General features: G+C 40.7%; 1 protein-coding gene across 1 annotated transcript; it reads right to left on the bottom strand.

Moving 5' to 3' along the window:
* Positions 1-237: 237 nt before the first annotated feature.
* Positions 238-7276, bottom strand: LOC306702575 (uncharacterized protein; the record flags this gene model as incomplete). Its single annotated transcript, XM_079168215.1, has 7 exons — positions 238-1783; positions 2275-2400; positions 2651-2899; positions 2983-3111; positions 3260-3403; positions 3809-3962; positions 7134-7276. 7 exons carry the CDS (start codon positions 7274-7276, stop codon positions 1556-1558), a joined length of 1173 nt encoding a protein of 390 aa, XP_079024341.1. The 3' UTR covers positions 238-1555.
* Between the last annotated feature and the right edge of the window lie 15824 nt (positions 7277-23100).

Raw genomic sequence — 23100 nt, 5'->3', positions numbered from 1 at the left:
TGTTTAGTTGTTATTACAACCATTGTTCCAGATATTAGAACATCATTGTTACTATTATTTTAGTTCAGCTTTTTCTTTTTTCCTCTTGTTTACTGTTTATATATAAGAATATATAATAATATCAGTAGACATATGTGTGTGTGTGTGTGTTGTCCTGCATGAAGATACAATGTTGGTCACAAAGAAAGGGGGGGGTTTAATCTCTTGAAGAAAGGACGAGTATGTAACATGTTGAAATATATATATTGTATTCAGAACTTTATTCACTCAATAAAAAAAGCATGAAAAACATAATAAAACATATTCTTCTTTGACCCCCTTCTCCACAGAATACATTTTTGTATAGTCCCTTACTTATTTATTAGGCGCTTACATTTTGATTTACAAATAGGGACAAAGGAAGATACTTGGCAACGTACGAACAAGTTATCAACTTCCTTTTCTGAAAACTGTGACAACCATGTTTGAAGATGCAGATCGTTGTCTGAGTGTAGTCAAGAAACAGCAGCGTCCACATTATAACTTCAGTCATAGTGACTCGAAACAGATCTCTTCCTCATGGACTTATTTACACAAATCAAAATAAATTAATAGATCACTTGTGATAGACTGCTTCATAAAATGTACTTGATGTTGTGTACTTTAGCACAAAAGGCAGGTTAATGAATCTTTTACAGTCTGTTGAAGGAACATTCCTAGGAGATTACAGAGGGGAAACCCCTGATTTCCATGGTGGCCATCTCTGTTGTGTGATGATGGGTCAATAGTTTCAGTTCAGATGTGGACCAGTGAACGGGAAACAGCAGCAGTAAACCGCACAGCTTCCTTCAGAGTAAGAGCAAACATTAAGTCAGAAGAATATTCCAACCGTCCGCTCCTTAACAGCTGTTCTGAGGAAAACCCACCCAAACACAGCTTCCTTGTCTGTCATTCTGATGTCATTGACTTTTATTGTGGTTGTGGCTGTTTTATTGTTTTATTGAGTCAAGTCATCTGAGAAGAAATTATTTGACAGACTTCAAAATAATAACAACATAAGGAAGATATGATTAAACTGTTATTAGAAATAAGTCGGATAACCTCCTCTGACGCAGAGACGTTGAAGCAGTAACACACCACCAGCTTATATTGGTTATCATCGTATATTTTGTATTATTTTGAATATATTTATAGTTTTTTTGTTTGTCTTGATAGTAATCAAAGTCAGAGAAAACAAAAAACATTACCTATGAAGAAAAAGATACAGTATATTGGAAAGAGGTATATTAAAGAACGCATATTAAATATATTAATGATTTATAGATACCAAACTTGGCAACTGTTTCTATTAATGTAAGGATTGTACAGTAAAACACTGTATATATTATGAAGGGTAGAAAGCAGAACCCTAAAAGAACAAACAATTCATTTAACCTCAGATTTGCTGATGTTGGGCTATTTCCATAAACATAAACATGAATTTGTTCGTAATCAGATAAAAGTACTACCAGTGAGTATTAAGGACAACTAAAAATTGAGGGCTAAAGTGTGACATGGTAGAGTTTATCTCCGGTCCTCAGTCTGAGTCTTTGTCCCTGTTTGGGTGGTTTGGGCAGAGTGGGTGGTGCTGTTTTCTTTTCTCTCCACTTTGTGTCCTCTTGTCTCCTCCTGGTGGCTGCTGCTCATTATTGCAGCGGTGGATAAGCACAGGCTCCTTGTTTGGAGGCGTTTTCTTCATCAACAGCCGCTGCAGCATCTGTTTGTCCGATCGCTCCCGGCGGAAGTCATCCTCATAAACCTTGAGCTGTAGCAATGTCATAACCAGAGACAGTAAAATAATCATTAGAAAAAAACATGAGATTCCATTGAAAAACACACCTAAAGAAATTCAGGAATCAACAATAAGTTGGTTCATCACCATTTATTGTCAAAATAGGTTATTTTAAACCCTGGGAGGAGATGTGGAGCTGTGAAAATATCTAATAAAGGTTGTTTTTTTAATTCAAATGAGACTTTATTTTAGATCACATGGTTACTACAGTATGTTTGAACTGCTATTGCACTACTAGCCAGACACGTATACTCCACACATTCAACCAAACCAACATTTTTAGGAATTAACTAAATAATTCTAGCACTGCAATTACTGCTTTTTTTTTTAAGCACAGTACATTTACATAAAAAAAAGATATCATCAAGTATGAATGTGCATGTGTAAGTCCGTGAGTGTGTGTTTGTGAGCGTGTGCCTTTGGCAGAGTGTGCATCTGTGTGAATGTGTGCTGTAAAACACTACCTGCTCTTGCAGTAGTGCCACCTGTTGGCGAGTCTCCTCCCTCTTCTTCCTCAGCCTCCGGTTGTCCTGGAGTGTGTGTTTGTGGTTGTTATGCTCTGTCTGATATTCTGCTTCATATATCTGGGTCTGCTGACACAAGTCATCAATATGGCAGTGAGCCAATATCAAAGCCATATCTTGTGATCTGCAGATACTTCTTATTTTCCTGTGACAAAACAGCACCAAGTCACCACTTGGTGGTGCACTTTACCATCTAATTCAAGTTTAAGCATTAAGCAAATCTTTCCCTGGCAACAGTGAGCTGACTTCAGTTTTGCTCTCATCACATCACAAATGGGAACATCTTTTGATGCTGCGCTGACGAGAGCATCCCCACCTGACATTGCAGTGCCTCAAGCTGCTCTTTTAGATCCTGCACTTCTCGCTGGGGGTCTCCCAGTGCTCCCAGTGGGGTACTTCTACTTTGGCTTTGTCCCTGGCGCCTGGCCTCTGGGCTTGAAGAAGCTGTGAAAAGGGAGGATGAGGGGTTGTATCCAGGGACGTGACTGGGTGACGGGTCGGGACCTACTGGAGGACTGGTGGTGGGCCCAGTCACAGGGCCGCGTATCACAACACTGACGCTGTCCTATAGTAAAGATAGAAGAACAAATTATTAACAATATACAAGTCATAACTCATGAGAGAATGTTCCACTGACAGGTATAATACCTGTTTGGTAGGTGTGCAGTCTCTGTTTGGGTGGTGCATCTTGCTTTCCATCAATCTGATGTATTCATACAGCTCCTGGTTCTTCTTCAGCTCCTGCATCAAAGCCTGCTCATAGTACTCCTTTCCACTCTGCAATCCCAAACACAGCAGAACACCTCACACACATAAACCACATCTATTATCTTCCATCATCAATACCTCCTCAGCCATAACTCACCGTTTAGGTATTACACCCATGTCCTCCATATCTACAGTTAAAGTACTGTTGTGTGTTTACCTGCTGGTGCTCGACTTTGAGCAACAGTCTGCTGTTGAGCTGTTTGACGGCAGTGTTCTCCAGCTCCAACGTCTCCAGTCTGTACTGGAGACCCAGCGTGGCGCTGCGGTACACCTGGTCCCAGTCCTCATTCAGCTTCATCAGCTGTAACACACCATCATCATCACATTATCATCAGTGCCATGGCCTCCACTGCAGCAATCGTTCCATCATTACTGTTGTCATTCTCAGGCTGTCCTGAAAACAACGTGGGCATCGGGAAGTAGATTGAGGTCAGTGAGGTGAGACACAACCCAACACACTCTAAATACATCAGAGTTTAAAACAGTTGAGAGAATCATTTCTCCTTTCTTTCTTTCTCTTTTTATTAAGCAGCATCCAATTAAAATCAAGGAGCAAAGGTTGTTTCTTCACAGCTTAGCAGCAGTTTTCACAAAACGCCCACAGTCCTCCTCTGGTTTTTCAGAGAGGACTACATGTAATGGCCAACATCAGCAATACAAATGTGGTCCTGTAGAGAATCTGCACCGGTTTAAGGTGATGTTGTACCTCTTTGTTGACTCGGCGGAGCTCAGTGTTGTTGTTGAGCAGCAGCAGTTTCTCCTGGTCAGTGGAGGTGACAGTCATACTCTCAGTGATCAGAGTGACCTGCTCCTCAGTGGACAGCAGCCTGCTGCCACCCACGGGACTCACATCCTCTGTCCTGCATCGCACACCAACACACAGATTCAGAGAAAATGTTCCATAAATAAAGTCATGATGAAGAACATTAGCAAAGGATTTCCATTAATAAGCAAACACGTGTGCGCACAAAAGAACGTCAGAGTACTTTTGCACACCCACTCGCATAGAGTGCACTTACAGAGAATTGAATCGGAGCTATTATGCACACCCACGCACACACATGCATGCAGTCGCATTATGTACTGAAGAAACTCAGACACACACGTACAGGGTGGTGCATTTCTCTGCATGCTAGCCAATCAGAATCTCTGTTTACTATTAGATGTATTTGCATATTGATAGCCCCTGGAAACAATACGGGTGATGACACCTGCAAAATGTTGAATTCTATTGAACAACTATTTGCAAATGAGTGTCCTTTCTACCAGCCCTGCTGTGAGGTCTTGTCTATAAGGCAAAGCTGACAGAGATGTAGAGGAGATCTTAAGCCCGGGGGGGTTCTGCCTGCTATGGTAGAACACACATCTCTGAATGTAGCCCCCAGGGCTTCGTCACACAAGCATACAGTAGGACTGCTGTAACCTCAGAGAACTAAGTACTACAAAGAATCACAATCTGCGAGCACCTCCCATCCCCCTTCGGGTTAAACTCCATCACAAACACGCATTTTCCTCCACTTATGCACAATGTTCTGCTATGTGAAAACCGGTGTTACACAATGTTAGAGAGTTGTATTAAAGGCAGTACAAATGGGAAAATGCAGGTCTATTTAATGCCAAAAATAATATTTTTCAAGTGATATATTCCTGAAAAGATACTGATGTTCCATGAAAACGTTGTATCGCCAGGTCCTGTACTGCGGGTTCTAGGGTTTTGCTAGCGCTAACCGGAAGAATGGAGTCAACAAAGGAAGTTAAAATGCAGGTAATTACAATTCAAAAGCAAAGCAAGGCAAGTCTAACATTTGGAGACATTTTTCAGTTGTTACTGACAAAGATGGAAATGGACTGGACTTAGTTGCAACAAATGTGTAAAAATACGGATCTACAATGGGCGCAAATCTGGCAGCTCTGGGTTGAGGCGACATTGGCCTGGTGGCTCCGTTCTACCCGGTCAAAGTAAGCTCTGCTTTAAAAAAAAAAAAACTTTGTCCTGCACATATGAAAGTAGATGATATCAAGAAATGTGTTGTACATTGCTGTAGAGATATTCGGCTGTATAACTTTGTAGACGGGAAAGGCTTTGTTGACATAATTCAACACGTTGTTAATGTAGCCACTAAATAGCCAAACACCGTATATATCTTTATTACCACACAGTAAAACAACATGTTTTCCCTGGGAGAAGACACAAAATCATTTGTCAATATTCCATCTTTTGTGTGGACGTGTATGCATGGTCAGAATGTTAGAAAGCGTAGGCCGGAGCAGACACACACTGAGGAAGCGGGCGATAATGATCAGGAATCCAGCGGGAGAGGGCTGGAGTCCCGCGCAGAGCTCTACTCTGGGATGATTGAAATAAAACATTAGACATTTTTTTTCCTCTCAAGCTTGAAGCAGTAGTTAAAAATTGTGAAAAAAATAATAAGCGTACTTGTTTTGCAAAGAGTTATATGAGAAGATTGATACCAGTTTAGCATAAAGACATGAAACAGGTGGAAACAGCTGAACTGGCTCTTTCCAAGCAAACAACAACAACAACAACAAAACGATGGGTTTTGTGTCGTTTTTTTCACTGCCTGGCAACTTTACAATGACGACCTGTATAATTAAATAAAACATATTCAGGGGCTTTTAGCGCAAACTTGTAAAAGCCCCCGGACAATGTTATAAATGTGTTGTTATCAAGCTCAGAACAAGGGGATTTCCTTATTTCCTGAAAAGTTTACTTTTCAGGAAAGATAATATCCTAAAACAAGGTTACGTTCTCAATAAAATGAAGTGCTATTTTACAATACATTGCTATTTTTGTGAAACCTACATAGTCTCATCAGATACTCAAAAAGTATCAATAAATAAATAGAAAAGTTAACCCAGAGTGAAAACATTTGTCCAAATCTGCACTCTGTACCATCTGTCATCAAGTTCAACAAGGCGGGAACAATCTTTAGTGAAGGCTCTTTATGCACACTAATGAGAGAATTAGCCACGCAGAACAGTTCTACAGTTTGGGAAGTGTAGGACTAAGTCAGAAGCTGAAATGAAACCATTTTTCAGTGGCCAGTATGAGCACAAAATGCTAACATACCCATGCCCAATACCCTGCCTTGGCAAGTCAGCTCTGTGTATTCAGCCATCCTAGTGGGAGCACACCATGCTCCATGTCTCTCTGATCCAGAGCCTTTTCTCTTTCAGCTTCACTGACAGCCGATACACACTGTCTGACCCAGTTTCACAAAGTTTTCAATTGTATGCCGCCTTGGAAGGACACCAAAATGCCACTGCTTCCAGCAGCAATATGATAATTGACTGTCATGGCATATGATAAAGAGAGAGATATTATCTTTCCTGCTTGCTGGTGGCAAATCTGAGAAATATCACTCTAGATACGTCTGTGTGTGTTACTGGTCGATGGCCACAGTCGGATCCTCTTACAGAGGAGAGAAGTGTGCAGTTTCACTATTTCAACATGGTTATTTTAAGGCAGCCTAATCATTTGCGTAGGTAGTGTCGTCACGACATTTAGCAAGTGTGCCCACATTAAGAGCCATGAAAGAAGAGACCATGATATACAAAGCTAATTTCAGGTTGATGGCTTGACATTATATAATCGATATCATTATAATAGTTTTATAACATGTGTATCAGCGTTGTGAAATATTGAACTGAAAGCTACATCTTCATGACCTCATGGGAAACTCCGCAGTCACTCTTTATTCCTCCTCTCATAGAACTTATGAAATATAATTAATCCATAATGCGTTTCTGTTTCTAGAATGTAATATATTACAAATGATGGTCAGATCACATAAGTTTCATTAGTGCAGGAATCCCTGTAAAATACGATACAATATCCCTACAATAAATACTACCTTTATTCTTACTGTTTAATATTTGTTCACAATCAGTCAGAGAGCTGATGACGGCTGTAGTTGGTGGAGTCGTTATATTCAATTGTTATAGATTACACTATAATATGTTCCTGTTTTTGTGTTGTCCCGTAGTGTAGAAATGTGAAACATACATACCATAATTCTTCAGTTGATTTGTGATCCTGTTGACTCTGAGGGAGGCTGCTGTCGTTCTTTGGTGAGGTTTCTTTCTGTGTTCCTGTAGCTCCTGATGATGATAATGATGAGGAAGACGACAAAGACAACACATCTCCATCCATGATCGTTATAATCTTCAAATCTTCAAATCTTCATAAAGTGTAAAAGAAAATGGAAATGCTGCTCTACACACGGGGCAAAGTTTGTCTGCTGTGGATGTGTTGGAAAGTAAATAGCGTCATCGGTATTGATACGTAACAAAAGAGGAAGTAGCCGAGACCTTTAGCCACGTGATGCAAAGTTATGAGAATAGGAAGTGACTCTCACAACTGTTTCAGCTTTTCTTTAAAGAGGGCCTGTCCCACTGTGGTGAATTGAATAAATGTACTGTACATATTGTACTCTGATCGTAAATTATTTGTAATGTTTACACAGTTGAGATGTTGTTTTGTTTTGACATCATTTGGGAAACTCCGCTCTGTGTAGGAAGTGTGTGTGCTTGTTTGTGAATGTGTTGTGTGTTGGTAAGGAGACTGTTGCCTGTTAGCCGAGCTGCTGTCTTTTGTTTTTAAAGGAGCAATTCAGGAAAGAGCTAATAGCAGGGGAGCTGCATAGATATGCATAATTGCAGAACATGTAATTGATAATAGCGACACATACATTTATTCATGACAAATAATAATAGGGTCAGGATGATTGCATTCACTAGTCTGCTCATTATTGGTATTGAAGGAAGTGGGCTGCAGCAGGTTAATTAGGAAATCCCATGTTCATCCAAGGGGCAATCAAGTAAATTAAAGGAATTTTGTAGTTATGTTCCTCTTAGTCAGGCTAAGCTGTCTTTTATTAACACCAAGGAAATTAATTTGCCAACCTCGTCTGCTACACGTTCTTCTCCAAGAATTGATATAGTTGATATAGTTTAAGGTATGTTGAGAGTTCAAAGGTTATTAGAAACAACTCTACCTATCAGTGAAACTTGTCAGCATCTTTTCTCTAGGAACCGGATAATATTCTGTGTAGTAAGATAAAAACAGAGATAGATGTTTACAATGGTATCTTCCATCACATGTGGGTTGGGCAAAATATCAGAAAAAACAGTCAGAAATGCCGTATAGATTATAGCTATAGAGTGGCGTTAAGGTAAAATTAAGATCACATATATAATGTACTGTAGAATACACATTTAACACTAGCATATTTAATCATTTTGATTGTGTTTAAAATTTGTGAAATTGAATTTTCAGTCAACGGTAGCTCGGACTGGTCACGTCATGTGATGCAGCGAAGTAAGTGTTCCTTGAGTTCACTTCAGTATGAACAGTCTGCTGGTAATGGCATACTAATTGTTAATTTAGTGGGCAGTATGCAGTTCATACAGTTTGAGTATGTAATATGCAGTATGTTAGTATGCGATATTGAAAACAACCTGAATGGTCTGAGTGACAATACTAACATCCTGATGTTTAATAGATATAATGTTTACCAAGTTCACCGGTTTAGGCCTTTAGCAGGCAATTAGCATTCAACACAAAGTACAGCTGAGGCTCATGGGACTGTCATTAGCTCGGCAGCTATTTATCATAAGACACAGCATTGGACAAATTCAAATTTTGACTTGACGGTGGTGAACAGTCAGGGACCCTCAAAGTGATTCATCTTGAGGGGGACGAAATGTATGTACCAAATTTCAAAGCAATCCATCCAATCGTATCAGTTTGGATCAAAATGGGCTCATAGGAGAAGTTTACCTTCAGGGCTTCAGGGAATTATCCTTATCTTGAGGCAACAAACCTACTTGTCTAAGTTAAGTTAAAGATTGTGATTTGGGTTAGAATAAACAGTTTCTTGCAGAAAATCCTAAAGACAAACTTCTGTGTGCCCAATGTGGCGGACTGACACTATTTCACTAGCGTGCCTAAAAATATATATACATGTATCTTACTAACTAATACTTTGATTCACAGACAAGAACATTGATGGAAAAAACAAGAGTTAAAGTGTTGTTATCTACTGTGGTATCCAGAGGGCAAAGTCAAAGCTTTTCTGTCATTTTAGCATCTGATGCACCACCATGACATAAAAGTGGGAGAGGCAACAAAATGTGTCAGTCGCTCCGACTTGCTCCAGTGATTCCATTCACATGCCTGTGCCATATATCATGGATGGCAGTCAGTATTGCTGTGCCAAGCAGAGGCTTTGCTGGGAGGCCCAATGAGGGAGTAGCGATCCAGTGCCTTTATTGACCCAATCTTCTGTCAAGTCAAAGACAAATGCGCTGCTGCTCCATTGGGGGATTGATTTTTAGTCTAACAGGAGATCGTGGAGAGGAATAGAGACGGCCCCATGTAGTGAGGACAACTGAGAGGTGGATTGTTCTCCTGGGTCACTGTCACTCCTAGTGTGAGCTGAATTCCTCATCAGCAGATAAAAGGAGAAAGTCTGGGTTTTTTAACTGGATTGGACCAAATTGGGTTCTTTAGCACTTGGTCTCTCTGCAGAGCCACTCTGACCCTAACAGTTGCTCCACCTTTTAAGTCTCAAGCTGCAATAGCTTGGCCAACTCAACCGGTGTCAATAATTGAATTTGAGTGACTGTTCCAGGGTCAGTGACTGAGTGCATCTCTGTATGTCTTAACTAAGAGACTGGTGTTTGTGTGTGTGTGTGTGTGTGTGTGTGTGTGTGTGTGTGTGTGTGTGTGTGTGTGTGTGTGTGTGTGTGTCTGAGTTGCATGACTATGGGTGAGTGTGAGAGTGAAAATGTAGGCTGCGGAGAATTTCTGTCAAAGCGTAACAATGCATTACGCTGTCCTCTCGTGGTTTACCACAAAGGGACGTGACTCCCAGGGCAGCATACATGCAAGCATGCATTCACTCACACCCGCATGCATACACACAAACACACACACACACACACACACACACACACACAAACACACACCAAGTACTGAATTAGTGCGCTACAGCTCGTGGGACCAGTGCAGCAGAATTGCTTATATTAAACTGCTCTGACTAGTAAGTCAAGAAACGACTGGGAGTGAATTCCGTGTAGATCCACAAAGAGCAGTTTTATATCACAAAGATTTATTATTATTTATTTCCTATGCATGGCACACTGTCACATTAATTATATTTTGAACATATAAAATGTTGATTTGTGTGCAACCCATAAGAATGCATGAAGCAATGAGAGAGAAAACGTGAGATGAGGCATAAAACATCTGTGTCCTCCAAAGAAGATGAATTTATTAGCATACAGACTAATGTAACTGAAGGCCATTTTAAATGCAAAGGCTGTCAATAATAGAAAAGGCTCTTTAATTAAGCGTCTGATGGAACATGGCCTTCCCCTGCTGGTAATATCAGCACGAAGAGAAAATCGTAGGAAGGGAAAAGAAACTGTTGTTTAAAAGCACGAAGCAAAATTTGTGCTGTTTCCAGCTTTGAAACTGAGTAAGACCAAGGTTCCTCAGCTGTTTGCAGCATTTCAGCAGAAATGTTTTGCACTGGAAAACAAACAGGGAATCTATAAGTGGAATGTGTCATTGGAAGATATTCATATTGTACAGATAAATAAATACAAAGTCAGAGACAAAACCGACTAAAATATGTTGTTAGATAAAGCTTAAAGTGTTGCCAGGCAGGTTCAAAGGCTGATAAAGAGTTATTGTTTTGAACTATTTAATAATTCAACAATTAAATATGTGGGTTGGGGGGGTGGGGGGTGGCAGAGGGGGCCAGTGCCCCCATAATATTAAGCCTGGACCCCCTTGCTGCCTCCCTAACTGTGGCAAATGTTTTTGTTCACTTTTCACACCACATTATAGGAAATTGTAATTATTCATAGCAGTTGTAAATTGTACTGAATGAGTATTATTGTTTTAATTGTTATATTATATTATATATTATTGTTATATTGTTGTGCTGTTAGATTTAGAGAACCAAACCTATAGGGGTAAATGGACTATTTATTTTCTAATCTAAGCGACTACTCAAAGCGCTTTACAACACAAGTCAGCATTCACCCTTTCACACACACATTCGTACACTGGTGACATAAGCTACCATACAAGGTGCCACACAAGGTGAACATTCACACTGGGGCGGCTGTGGCTCAGTGATAGAGCGGGTTTTCCTTCACTCAGAGGATCGGCGGGTCGATCCCCGGCTCCACTAGTCGAGGTCGATGGACTGTACTTAATCCCAAATTGCTCCCGAGGGCTGTGCCATCGGTGTGTGAATGGGTGTGAATGCTTAGTTCGTCCTGAGGGGTAGTGGCACCTTGCACTCACACCCATTCATGCACTGCCATCACTGTATGAATGGATGAATGACATGTAGTTTAAAGCGCTTTGAGTGGTCGGAAGACTAGAAAGTACAATTTCTTCTTGTTTGAGTAACGTGTGATGAAAACTACAGGGCCCAGCTGTGTTTTTTTTGTACCTGCTTTCATTTATAATGTGATTTGTTGACAGTAAGATAAAGAAAGAATACTGTCTTTATCGTTCAACCTTAGACGTATGCTTTTCTTTTCCACGCGTACATTTCTAGTTCAACATTCAGAGTCCCTTCTGATTGCATCTGAAAAACCCTCTGTTACAGGAAGGAGGGCAGACTGAGCCCAGCAAAGTTTTAACGTGCCACTTGCTGGCCAGTTAATCTCAAATGCTCCCTATTCTTCACTAACTAAACTTTTAATGCCCCCATTAAGAATTAATATCACCCTGCTTTGCACTTCTACATGGGTGAGCTCATTAGGGAAACTCTCTGAACATGGCTCTTCCCTGCCAGGCCATGACACGATACATCGAAGTCCCGGTTTGCTGTCTGGATTATAGTGTTGGGGAATATATCTGGTGCACATAAATCAGTAGCCCAGCCAGGTCCATCATTATCTCCTTGTGTAATCTTGATCTCGATCTTAAATGATATACATGTCCTTCATTTATTTTTCCTCAGTCTTTCTGTCCTTTCTTGCATGCTTGGAAGGTTCTTCCCTGTGTCCTCCCCTCTATCTTTTCTCCTTTATTTCTTTAGCATGACAAAGAGACGAGAGTCAAACACTTTGCATATCTGGACTAGACCTCTTATGACCCCTATTTATCTGCTGTAGAAATTATATCAGGGGACACCATGATGGAGCAGCACTGTGTTCTTCTGCTACTTAAACTGTGAATCACAATCACAGTGCAGTGGGAGAGCAAGAGTGAAATTCTGTCTGGATCTTTTTCATTTAAATTAGAAATAGAGCTGAGCTAGACTTGCTCTGCCTATCCCACTGACTTGCAGAGAAAGAGGAAGGGGGGCCCCCAGTCACATAAACATCCATCAACAAATAAATCTGTCCTGTGTGTCTTTGTGTGTATATAATGAATGTTGTACAGGTAACAGGGTGTTAGTCAGTGTGAGGGAAGCAGGAGCTTGCAATATCACACCAGGCTGCATCCGAAAGATTTCATTTCCAACATCTCCCTGCTTCCTAATCTGTGTGCCAGCTTAGAGCTGTAGAGTCAAATTGGGAGAGAAAGGGCAGGGTTGCATTGAACATGCAAAGCATGAAAGTACCTGGAAAAATTTCTGAGCAAAGAATCAAACAAAAATAGACTCTTGGCAACTTAAAATGTAACCACCACTGGGTACATTTTACCCCTTTCATCACTACCATTTACTGGAATGGCTGCAAATTATGGATCAATTACAATATGTGTAGAGTATTCACAAAATCTTACATCCCCACACAATTGTGTGCAATCATACATGTCTGCATGCTAGCCTTTACTACATACATCCTCTGTAAAGTTCGTCCTGGACACAGAGAAACCTAACACCAGGTGATAATCAACCATGGGACAGTAAATCAGTGTCATTCATGTGCTCATCACTGGACCAACTTGTGACCTCATGAACAACCGAGCCAAGTATTGATCCTCACCTGCAGACTTCTCACTGGCCATGACAATAACCCCACTCATAACTCTGCTCTGCTGCTTCTGCAGAGCTAATAAGTCCCGCAGCGGTGCGAGGTTACTATATTTAACATGTCATATTTTCTGGCCAGTCCCTTATTGCATTGCAATTGCTCAGCCATATGAATGAATGTTTAGAACATACTTGCTGAGACAACAGAAATTCCCATTACAATCATTTCAGAACAGTGTGTGGCCATTATGGGGCAGGAGTAAAATAAATAGGAACTCCATGGCCTGTGAAATATGTATTTGTATGCCGCATATTGCATTGGTGAAATGCTGTGTGTATATGTGCGTGTTGGCTAAAAGAATATGAGGTCTGTGAGGATGTGAGCTGAACAGGGCGGGGGGAGCCTGCAGGCTCTGGATCAGCCTGACATAATCAATGGGATCAATTAACATAGGGCCCGACTGAAAGCAAACACTATATCAAATCCATCTGTAATCCACTGTGTTTCTTCAGTGTGTGTATATGTGCGTTTTTGCATGGGTGCATGCGAATAATTCTAAGATCAGCATACAATATGTAGTAAAAGAAAAAGTGAAAAAAGATTAGAAGTAATTTCCCCTCGCTGGCAGAAGACCAGCGTAAACTGAAGAAAGAAAAGTTCTCTTTTCAGGATTCAGAAAATTAATATAGCATCAAACAACTATCTTTGCTATGTAAAGATGTAGTGGAGTAATGTCTACTTGAACAGAGGTTCGCTAATAGCCACCGCTCTGCACTGTGTTGTCATCACTAGCGGGATGTCCTGACGGAGAGACACCGGCAGTGGGCTTCCATGGAATGCTGATGTACCAGACATAGATGAGATATTTTCATCGGCATTATCTGCAGACGAAGCGGGGCTGACCTTAAGCAGCGGTGAGGCATTGGTGGCTGGGGAGCAGACTTGCCACTGAACTTGCCACTGAACTTGCCAGTGAAACATGTTGGCCTTCCTCTTTTAATGTTGTCTTAACTATCAACTGTCATTAGAAAAACACAAGCAGCCAAAACTGACCAATCACAGTTTTTCGCAGTCTCCATCTATGTCGTTGCCGTAGCCCCGGGCATTTCTGAGGAGGTGCATGTAAGTTGTGGCACAGCAACAGCAGCTACATGTGTAGGCTCCTACGCCATCACCTTTAACGCATAAGTATACATTTCCCTTTAGTTCTGAGTCTGGGTTAAGCTCCAAAAACACAGAATCCAATACGCTTCTTTTTATGCTGTTGGGTATATTCCCTTATCTTGCAAAGTTTGTAATCTTTTGTCATAAAATTGTAGTCCCCAAAACCAATCCGCGATAACCCAGATGATGTTATTTCCTGTGACCATTAAATTAACTTTGTCTTCATAAAGTGCCACTTTGAATGAAACCTTAAGGTCTGCCTGCACTTTACCTGTCCAAAGGGACCGGATGTGTTGATGCGACACCTTTCAGTCAGTCATGTGTTCGAGATAAGGAAAAAAACAGCTATTTAGTTGATTTACTGTTGGTCTTATTGCGTTGACAGGGAAAATTAGATAATTATTCTGTGAGATAAATTACTGCGTTGGGCCTGTAATAGTATATGAGAGCATTATCCAGACAGTAAGTGTCTGGCTGTGCCTGCTTTTCATTTACTCAAAGCCAATATGACTATTTATGTGGGGCACTGGGAAATGAAAAATGATGGTGTGCTGCCTAATAAATATGAAATCCCAGGATCATTAGCTGGATTAGATTAGATGGAAAAGTGCATAATCAGCCCATGGATGCACTGTAGTCAGGGAGCTACTGATATTATTGCATCAGCTCACCCTCAGAAAGACAGAGATAGCTCGAGAGACAGAGGGAAAGACGGTTAGAGACAGGGGGGGATAAGAGAGAGGAAGAGAGAAATTATTATTTCAGTAATGGACAGCTAGCTGGCCGAAGCAATTACAGAATATGGCTGTCTATTTAGCATTGGAATTGGAGCACTATTGCCATGTATAGTGAGATTGCTTAGTCTTGGAGCTTGGAGAAGGCTGCAGGATGTAAAGCAGGGGAAGAGGAGGAACAAATAAAAAAGGTTCCTGTCAGTAGAAGTGTACAAAGGCAAGGAGAGGGAAAACAGAGAAGATGAAGAGAAGCTTTCTTGTGTCAAATTGATTGTGCTGACATCACGATACATCCAGTGTTGCCTATACCTTTAAGCTTCCAGCTTAAATTCAGACTTGGTGGAGAAGCGCTGCCACGGAGTGCTGCAGTGGGCCATCCCTCCAGCCCGCTGACAGAGCAGTCGATGTGTTTAATCAACCAAAGACAAGATATAGGGAAACAGGCTCTGCATCAAAGAAGTGCTGATACATTGATTAACCTCACCGCCAGCCATAACAGCCTATCTGATTTGCCTGATCCGGGGCAGCCAGGAGCACACATACGGTCGTCATGACAGAGAGAGAGAGAAAGATAACCTGAAAGAGGAGGTATTTAGCAGGAAATGGAGGATGTGTGCTGCTAAAAGATCAATATGGCTCTAACATCAGGGCAACATAGAATTGATCTAGACTTCCTGTTCAATCTGAGGGTTCCTAATTTCAAATACCAGCTTTGTCCTGACACTATCATCAAACACAAATGAATATAAAATGTAAAATTACAAAGTATCACAACCAGCAACGCTGACGGTAAATCTCCCCTCATCTTCTAATGCCCGTCTAGTTTTGGAAGCTGTTCACCAAATCATAGAGATTGTCTATTATCTCCTCAATACTAGGGCTCTGTCTTACTTCCACTGCGTCCCTGTGGGACCTTAAACATGAGAAATAGAAGATATCATTGTCTTTCATGGGACAGTAACTTTTCCCAAGCAGTGTTCTTTGTGCAATAAAAGTATAAGGATACATGAGGGCTTACAGGAGGAGATGAAACAATCTAACTACTTGGACATGTATGCTTGTGTATGGGGGATATTGTCCCCCATACACAAGCATGCATGTCCATCATCCATGTCCATCATGTCAACATCAGACTTTAAAAATAAGCCACTGAGCTAATTGTGTCTGAAGAGGATTTTACTGGAGCAGATTTCAGTGCGAGTGTAGGAAATGGGTTTTCTGTCATTTACTTATCCTTTGACATGATCCTTCTTTCATATGAATACACCATAGAAGATAAACCCTACTCATTTTTTGACTCATATATTCAAAGAGAATAACAGCAAAACTGGATTTCTTTGAGGATATGGCTTGTAAGATTACATTTCCTTTTACATCATCCTTTCTCATCTACTCCGAGTCCTCCAACTCCCAGAAAAGGGGCTGAAGGAGGCACTGCTGCAACCCTCTAGGTTTTCTTATTCGTCCCACTGCCCCTCGCCCGGGCCCAGCATCGTTAACTCACCGCAGGCCTAATTGGGCTGTGTCTAATAACTGCGTTCCCCAGGGTGTGCTCTAACGAATAGAGAATATAATTAATGCCACGGTGACGGATATTGGCTCACAGCCCTTAGGCCGGAGCTGCTCAGCATTCGACTTCTTAACCAACTTATCTCCGTCTGTCTCTTTCTGTCTCTACATCCAGTCCACTGCGCGACCACAGCATTATAAGCATTGTCTCTTCGCCCCAAGTTTCACAAATGAGCTTTGCTCCTGAGCATTCTGAAAAAGCTACATATGCGTAAACTTCCATTTGAGATAGCTGATCGTATGATGCCCTGAAATGACTGGAATTATATTGATATTAATCGTATTGTAAACAATACTGAAGCTGTCTGCGCCACTGCTCCGTGCTTTAGCCTTTTTTTTCTATTTGCCGGACTTACTGTGAATGTTTAAGCATCTTTGTGCGTGCTTAATAACTGGCTGTGGGTGGATGCGTGAGTGTGTGGTACCAGTGCTGTGTCAGCATATAGTGTCAATGAGGCATTCAGGTGAATCCAGCAAAAGACGGAGGAGTGAATAGCTAGCTGCTCTGCCCCTCAGTGGGCACACCTACAGGCATCCATCTAGCTGTCCGGCGCTCTGTCACGCCTCACAGGAAGACGCTGATGGATTCACCCTGGATCTTGCCCTTTCTCCTCTCTCTCTAAGTCGCTCCTCTCTGCTCTCCCGTCTCCATCTGTCTGCCATCTGCTCCATCCTTCTAACTTCCTTGCTCCCATGTGACTTTGAGTACAGTTTGATTTCAGTTTGGTGCAGGAGTTCCTAACTTATTAATTCAGTCAATCCATCTGCTGCTGAAACATGAGGGTTCGCCTTATTTTCTGGGCATTTTGAGCTTCGTAAGGTATGGAAATAATACTTTTGATAATTACTTTGTGCCACATTACCGGCCCCCGGTGGTAGATTGTGGCCACTGCATCTCACAGGTATGATTATCTCCAGTTTGACTGGCAGGGTCTCTGGCCAGGCATGAGTCCAGTGTAAGCTCTTAATGAGCATCCGGTAAGGACGAAAATGAGAGAGGAGTGGAGTAGAGGATAAGAAGACCTGGAGAGGAGAGGGAGAAAGAGAGAGAAACAAAGTTGGCAGGATAAAGAGCTGCAGTAAATGGGCTACAAAAAAAAGTAGTTATAACAAGGTCTTGCTCTGTTGCCTCAATTGGCTAGACGTTAAGCAAGGCTGGTATGTAACGCTTTGGCAGGATTAGAGACTGAAAAAGCATCTGCACAACAAGAGGCACACTAATGACCATGCTAGAGATTATGGCTGCCTTTGGCCAAAGAAATACTTAGTTGACCAACACTAATGCAATTATGTCAACTTATCAATTTGTTGGTTTAATCGAAAGATCTGTAAAACTGAGTTCCTCCACAAAGAAACAAACAAAAGCACCACTTTTAATCTTGTGTTTACCAGAGATGTGTTCATACGTTTCTTGGAAATAAGTTAATTAGCATGAGAAAGCATAAAAAACGACTTATCAACTAAATAAATCTTAATCGACTAAGACCAAAATGCCCAATTAGTAGACTAATCAACTAAGAGGGGGCAGTCCTACTAAAGATGGATGGACCAATGAACAATGGCCTGTGGTTGCTGCAGTGCCGCTTCTGCTTGACTGACAGGTTATTAATGAACATGGAATCCTACATGTTTATCAGGCTGGCAGAGTCGAGTCGATTATAAGCCGAAGCCTTATAATAAAACAATTAGCAGGAGGCTGAATTCATGACATGCGTGGCTTCTATGCCGGTTGACTGAAATAGCTATAAATGGATTAAATTAAGTATGGAAACATCCTGACTGACATTAAAAAAAATGCTGCATTACATTTGTAATTTCACAGAAGGTTTTGGCTTCTGCAATGTATTTATATGGCATAAAAATAATGTCTTTGTTTGAATGAAATGAAGATTGCCTTTCCCTTTTGTGTGCATACTAGTGTGTGTGTGTGTGTGTGTGTGTGTGTGTGTGTGTGTGTGTGTGTGTGTGTATGCATGACAGAATAGTGATGCCATAAAAGCCTCCGTTCAACATCTTAACATTATGGCACACTACACTGACCTTGGCTGTAATTGCAGCAGGACCTTTTCTTTTATGCATTGGTCACCAGGATGGAGAAATAAAATGTCAACCGAGCCTGAGGGAGAAGAAGCAAAGGTATCGGATTGGAAGCTCTCCAAAATGTCCGCCATTCAGTCCCAATGTTCCCTCTGCTCCTCATGAGAGAGCCTGCAGTCTCACTTAGCACAGACACACACACACACACACACACACCAACAAGTACTTGGAGAGATGTCAGAAACAGTAAAACCCTCCACTGAAATGGATACTAATGGAAGGATTCTGTGGGAGTCTATCTAATTGCTGAGGAAAATAGAGAAAACAGTGACTACACACACACACACCCATTCATTCATGCAGCCAGGAGCAGAACACATACACAATAATACACATACTGTATGTACATGCACACATAGGCACACGCAAACACTTGTCACTAAGCGGTACAGAAGACAGAGGCATTGAGAGTATTCACATTTGGAGGGGAAATAGAGCATGCGGTGACAGCAGAGTGGTGACATCGTCCAGAGGGAGTCGGTGATGTGCAGCAGAGAGGAACCGCTTTGAGTCAAGGTTTCTCTGAGTCACAGGGGGAGGAACACAACACCAGCCTGTCTAAAAGGATTTTCTGATTCAAAAAGTGTCCCAGACAGTTTTTGGTTGTGCACTACGATCACACTGCTACATTCGAGTGCTGAATAGTCAGGCACTTAAGATTGATTCCGGATTAAAATTTGATTGTTTGTATGGAGCAAGTACATTTGTTTTTGTGCCAGGTCTTGTGTCACTGGTGTTGACATGAAATACCAAATGATACATTACATTTATATGAAGGTTTACCTAATACTGGTTAATCAGGAAAGACTTTTACATTACAAGTTGTCAAGTTTACAGCACAAAATAGACTAATATATTTGATTTTGCAACCCTATCTGTTGCATATTCGCCATTTGACACACAGCAAGAGCGTTGCTCTTTCATGTTGTTAATATAGCATGGCAGATATTTCTGCTTCCCTTCATTTTTTCATCAGTGGAGCAGTAAGACTCAAAAGCTCCCAGTAGCGTTCTCAAAAAAACATATTCCCATATGGATTTCAGAATCTTTGAAAAATGCATCGTTAAAGACTAAGATCAACAAAACTGATCTCAGTCAAGCTTCAAAGAGCTTTTCAGATTTAGAAGACGGTCAGGCAACTTTTAATCATATATGTGCTTCCTGTGATGTATGATCTAGTTTGTCCAGCAGGGACTACAATATACTGTATTTTCTCAACCTTAAGACACTAAAATCAAAGAGGACTTATCACCCGCAAGTATTTTGCCTTGTCATCCCTGTTAAATTAGGTCTCACCACTAGCTTAAACTGTCTCGATGGCTTTAGTGGATTCATTGCCAGTATTGTCTTCTGTAGCCTGGGCTTTCCCTTCCGGGGTGGTTCTAACGAAAACTCCTGCTAAGTTTCAAAATTTTTTTCCACCAGGACCTAGCTGTGTAGAATTGAAGAAATCGCTGGTTTCTGAAAGCCTTCACCAGGAGGTCTGAGACAAAATTTCCCCTAAACACGAGTGCAGGTTAAGCCCACCTTTGTCATACATCTCACCCAGGGGAAGAAAAATCCAAAGCCTTTGGAGCAAATTCCTTCAACCTTGTGGCGAGCTTCTAATAGATCATGGCAGTCTGCAGCACAAACTAAAAGTGAGAGGGATTTTCTGTACTACTGTTTCAGAATGTTGGCAAATCTGCAGAGTTGGACATAATGAGATGATCCTCTGCCGCTGGAGGAAGATATCAGAAAATATAGTTCTTTTATTTCATCCAGTGAGAGATGCTTTATAAATGGGGCTGTCTGGTTAGGGATGCCCCTCAACAACTGCAAATCTCAGTATTATATGATGAGTCATCTTCCAAATCGGATGTGGGAAACTGAATTTGAACTTATTCTCCCATATGACTGAGCAGAAGCTGAAATATCTTTTCACTTTAACTGAAATAAATTCAGTTGGAAACAGATAGTCAGCATACTATTTTACATTTCCACCAAAAGGTTTTAGAGGGGACACCATTGACATATTTCTATGGGGGACACACACAAACAATATCAGTCTGTCAAACAGTGTACAAACTTGTAATTAAACATATGAAAGCTTCAGAGGAATTTCTGTTAATAATGGTGTCCGGCAAGCACCGTTTTTGTCCCCATCAAACACCCATCGCCCTCAAACTCCTTTAAATGAAACAAATAAAACGGTGTGACACATCTTTTACAGGAACTGGCAGTTACACTCTGAACAAACTGTACTTATCACACTTTAAGTGACACCTTGGACCATTGGTGAGTCAGTAACGTTTTTTTTTAACTGCGCTGTATGAACATTCTTGTTGACAGACTGTAGTATTGCAGCATTTGGTGTGTGTGTGTGTGTGTGTGTGTGTGTGTGTGTGTATATATACAGTATGAGTGTGTTATTCTTCTAACCTCTCTTCCAGGAATCCAATCACAGAGTGAAACTCAGCTCAGTTTGTCACACCTCAATGACCCCAGAATGTAATCACATCATATTTTGGAAATGTTTCAAAAGTCACTGCATTTACACTTCAGCAGAAGACATTGTGTGCTTTTTACTACTTTGGAATGGAAATTAAAGATTTATGCACGATTACTTACATACCGTATGGCTGAGCTTCGGTCGTGAATGTCTGTGCAGCTGCAGTGCATTAATTTCACGTGACTTAATCCATATTTTCAAAAAAATTATAAGCCCTGGTTCAAATTATGTTATTGTAGTCTCTACAGAGATGAGTACATTTTGCCTTTCGTTTTGAAACATTTTTTGTCTTTGAAAACAGATTAAAAAGTGTGATTCTTCCATGGTTCATTGAGGAGAGCTATTCAATCTTATGAATAAAGAATTGAAGTGAAATATCTCTAAATTGCTGTTGGATCGTTCTCAGTTCTAAACATATATAAATACATAGACACATACAATGCAGGCTGAATACTATGTCTTGTGCATAATATCGGACGGCCTTTCCACTGTATGAAACATACATTTACATATCGAAATAATTCATATAATTTTACTGTTCAAGATCAATCGATGGTTGGAGTTTATCTGTGAGCTTTGGTGTTTGAAGCTTTCAATCTCTAAAATGTTGCATTAACACAAAAACTGTATAACTTGACCACATCTCGAGATAAGCCAGTTAAAAATGTCCCAACAGGCATAAATTACAAATTGGGGGTATGCTATACAATGTGTCCTGGTGCCAATGTTACAGTCAATAATATCAATATCGATCAATATTTTTGATATTAACTGATATTCAATTGATACCCTCTAATGTGAAATAGTTATTTGAACTGCCAAACTCTCTGAGAATCAACATTCCAGTCTACTACCCTTTACAAGGTTTTAAGCTCGTTGTTTTGGATCAGCTATCCGTATGGTTGAGTCTCATGGCTCTCACCAACAGATGGATGAGATTCTAGTTTCCAACAATCAAGGTCACAAAAAACCACAGGGTAAGAAACACATTGGCTTTATGTCATCAAGGCTTATTAATAGACATTTTATACTTTTAGAAATAACGCAACCTGCTGGAAAACAATAATACTCTTTAAAAACATATTTGTACAGAACATTCGGCCACATATTTCACGACATCTTTTCATGACAAGCCACATGCTGACAACTAATGTGCTGATCAAGCTAATGTGACACATTGAATCCCTTTGTCAGATTAAAAACATTTATACGAGCAGCACACATGAAATCCTGCCATTTGCCAGTAAAATACAGTATGACAGCGGACATGCCGTTTCATCATCAAATTTAATAGATGTGACACAATAAATCATAATGAAAATACTCATAGAAGATGCCTGGAGTAGAATTAGGCAAAGCTTCACTCATATGAAACTGTGTCAATATGGGATTTAAGATGATTTAAGATTATTAACAAGCTCAAGGGGAACGCAAAAATAGACTCCAAGCACACATGTGCTTTTGTGATAATGTTCTTGGAAAATATCCCAATAAAATTTGTATATTAAGCAGGGACAATGTCCAATACATGTACAAGCAACAACTAAAAGCTAATTACTGATGATGATGATTATCTAAAACCATCAGTGTATCACCTCTATCAGACCTGAAATACAAGCCATCCCCAAATTGCTTACTGAAACTTAAGTAGTGCAACAAACACTTAACTTTGCATCGATCAGCAAAGCGTGGATCATAAAGCCTGACAAACTGTTGAACATCACATTAAACCAGCCATAAACATGATGTGTTTACGGCTGGTTTCATGTTATTAAGACAGGTTGGGGGCTTAATAACAGAGCAGATTACTTTAGATATATGCATCTGGGTATTTCTATACTCTTGGCTAAAAATGAAGTTTTCCATCACGTACTGCTAGATATGGCTCGTCTCCAGAAGAGTAGCAATTGTTTCTGTCAAGTGAGGTGAGTAAGTGAGGTCGGGCGAGCAGCAGCGACAATTAATCATGGA

The sequence above is a fragment of the Pholis gunnellus genome, assembly GCF_910591455.1.
Source record: "Pholis gunnellus genome assembly, chromosome: 10".
Lineage (NCBI taxonomy): Eukaryota > Metazoa > Chordata > Actinopteri > Perciformes > Pholidae > Pholis > Pholis gunnellus.
This window is presented reverse-complemented; position numbering and strand designations above follow the sequence as displayed.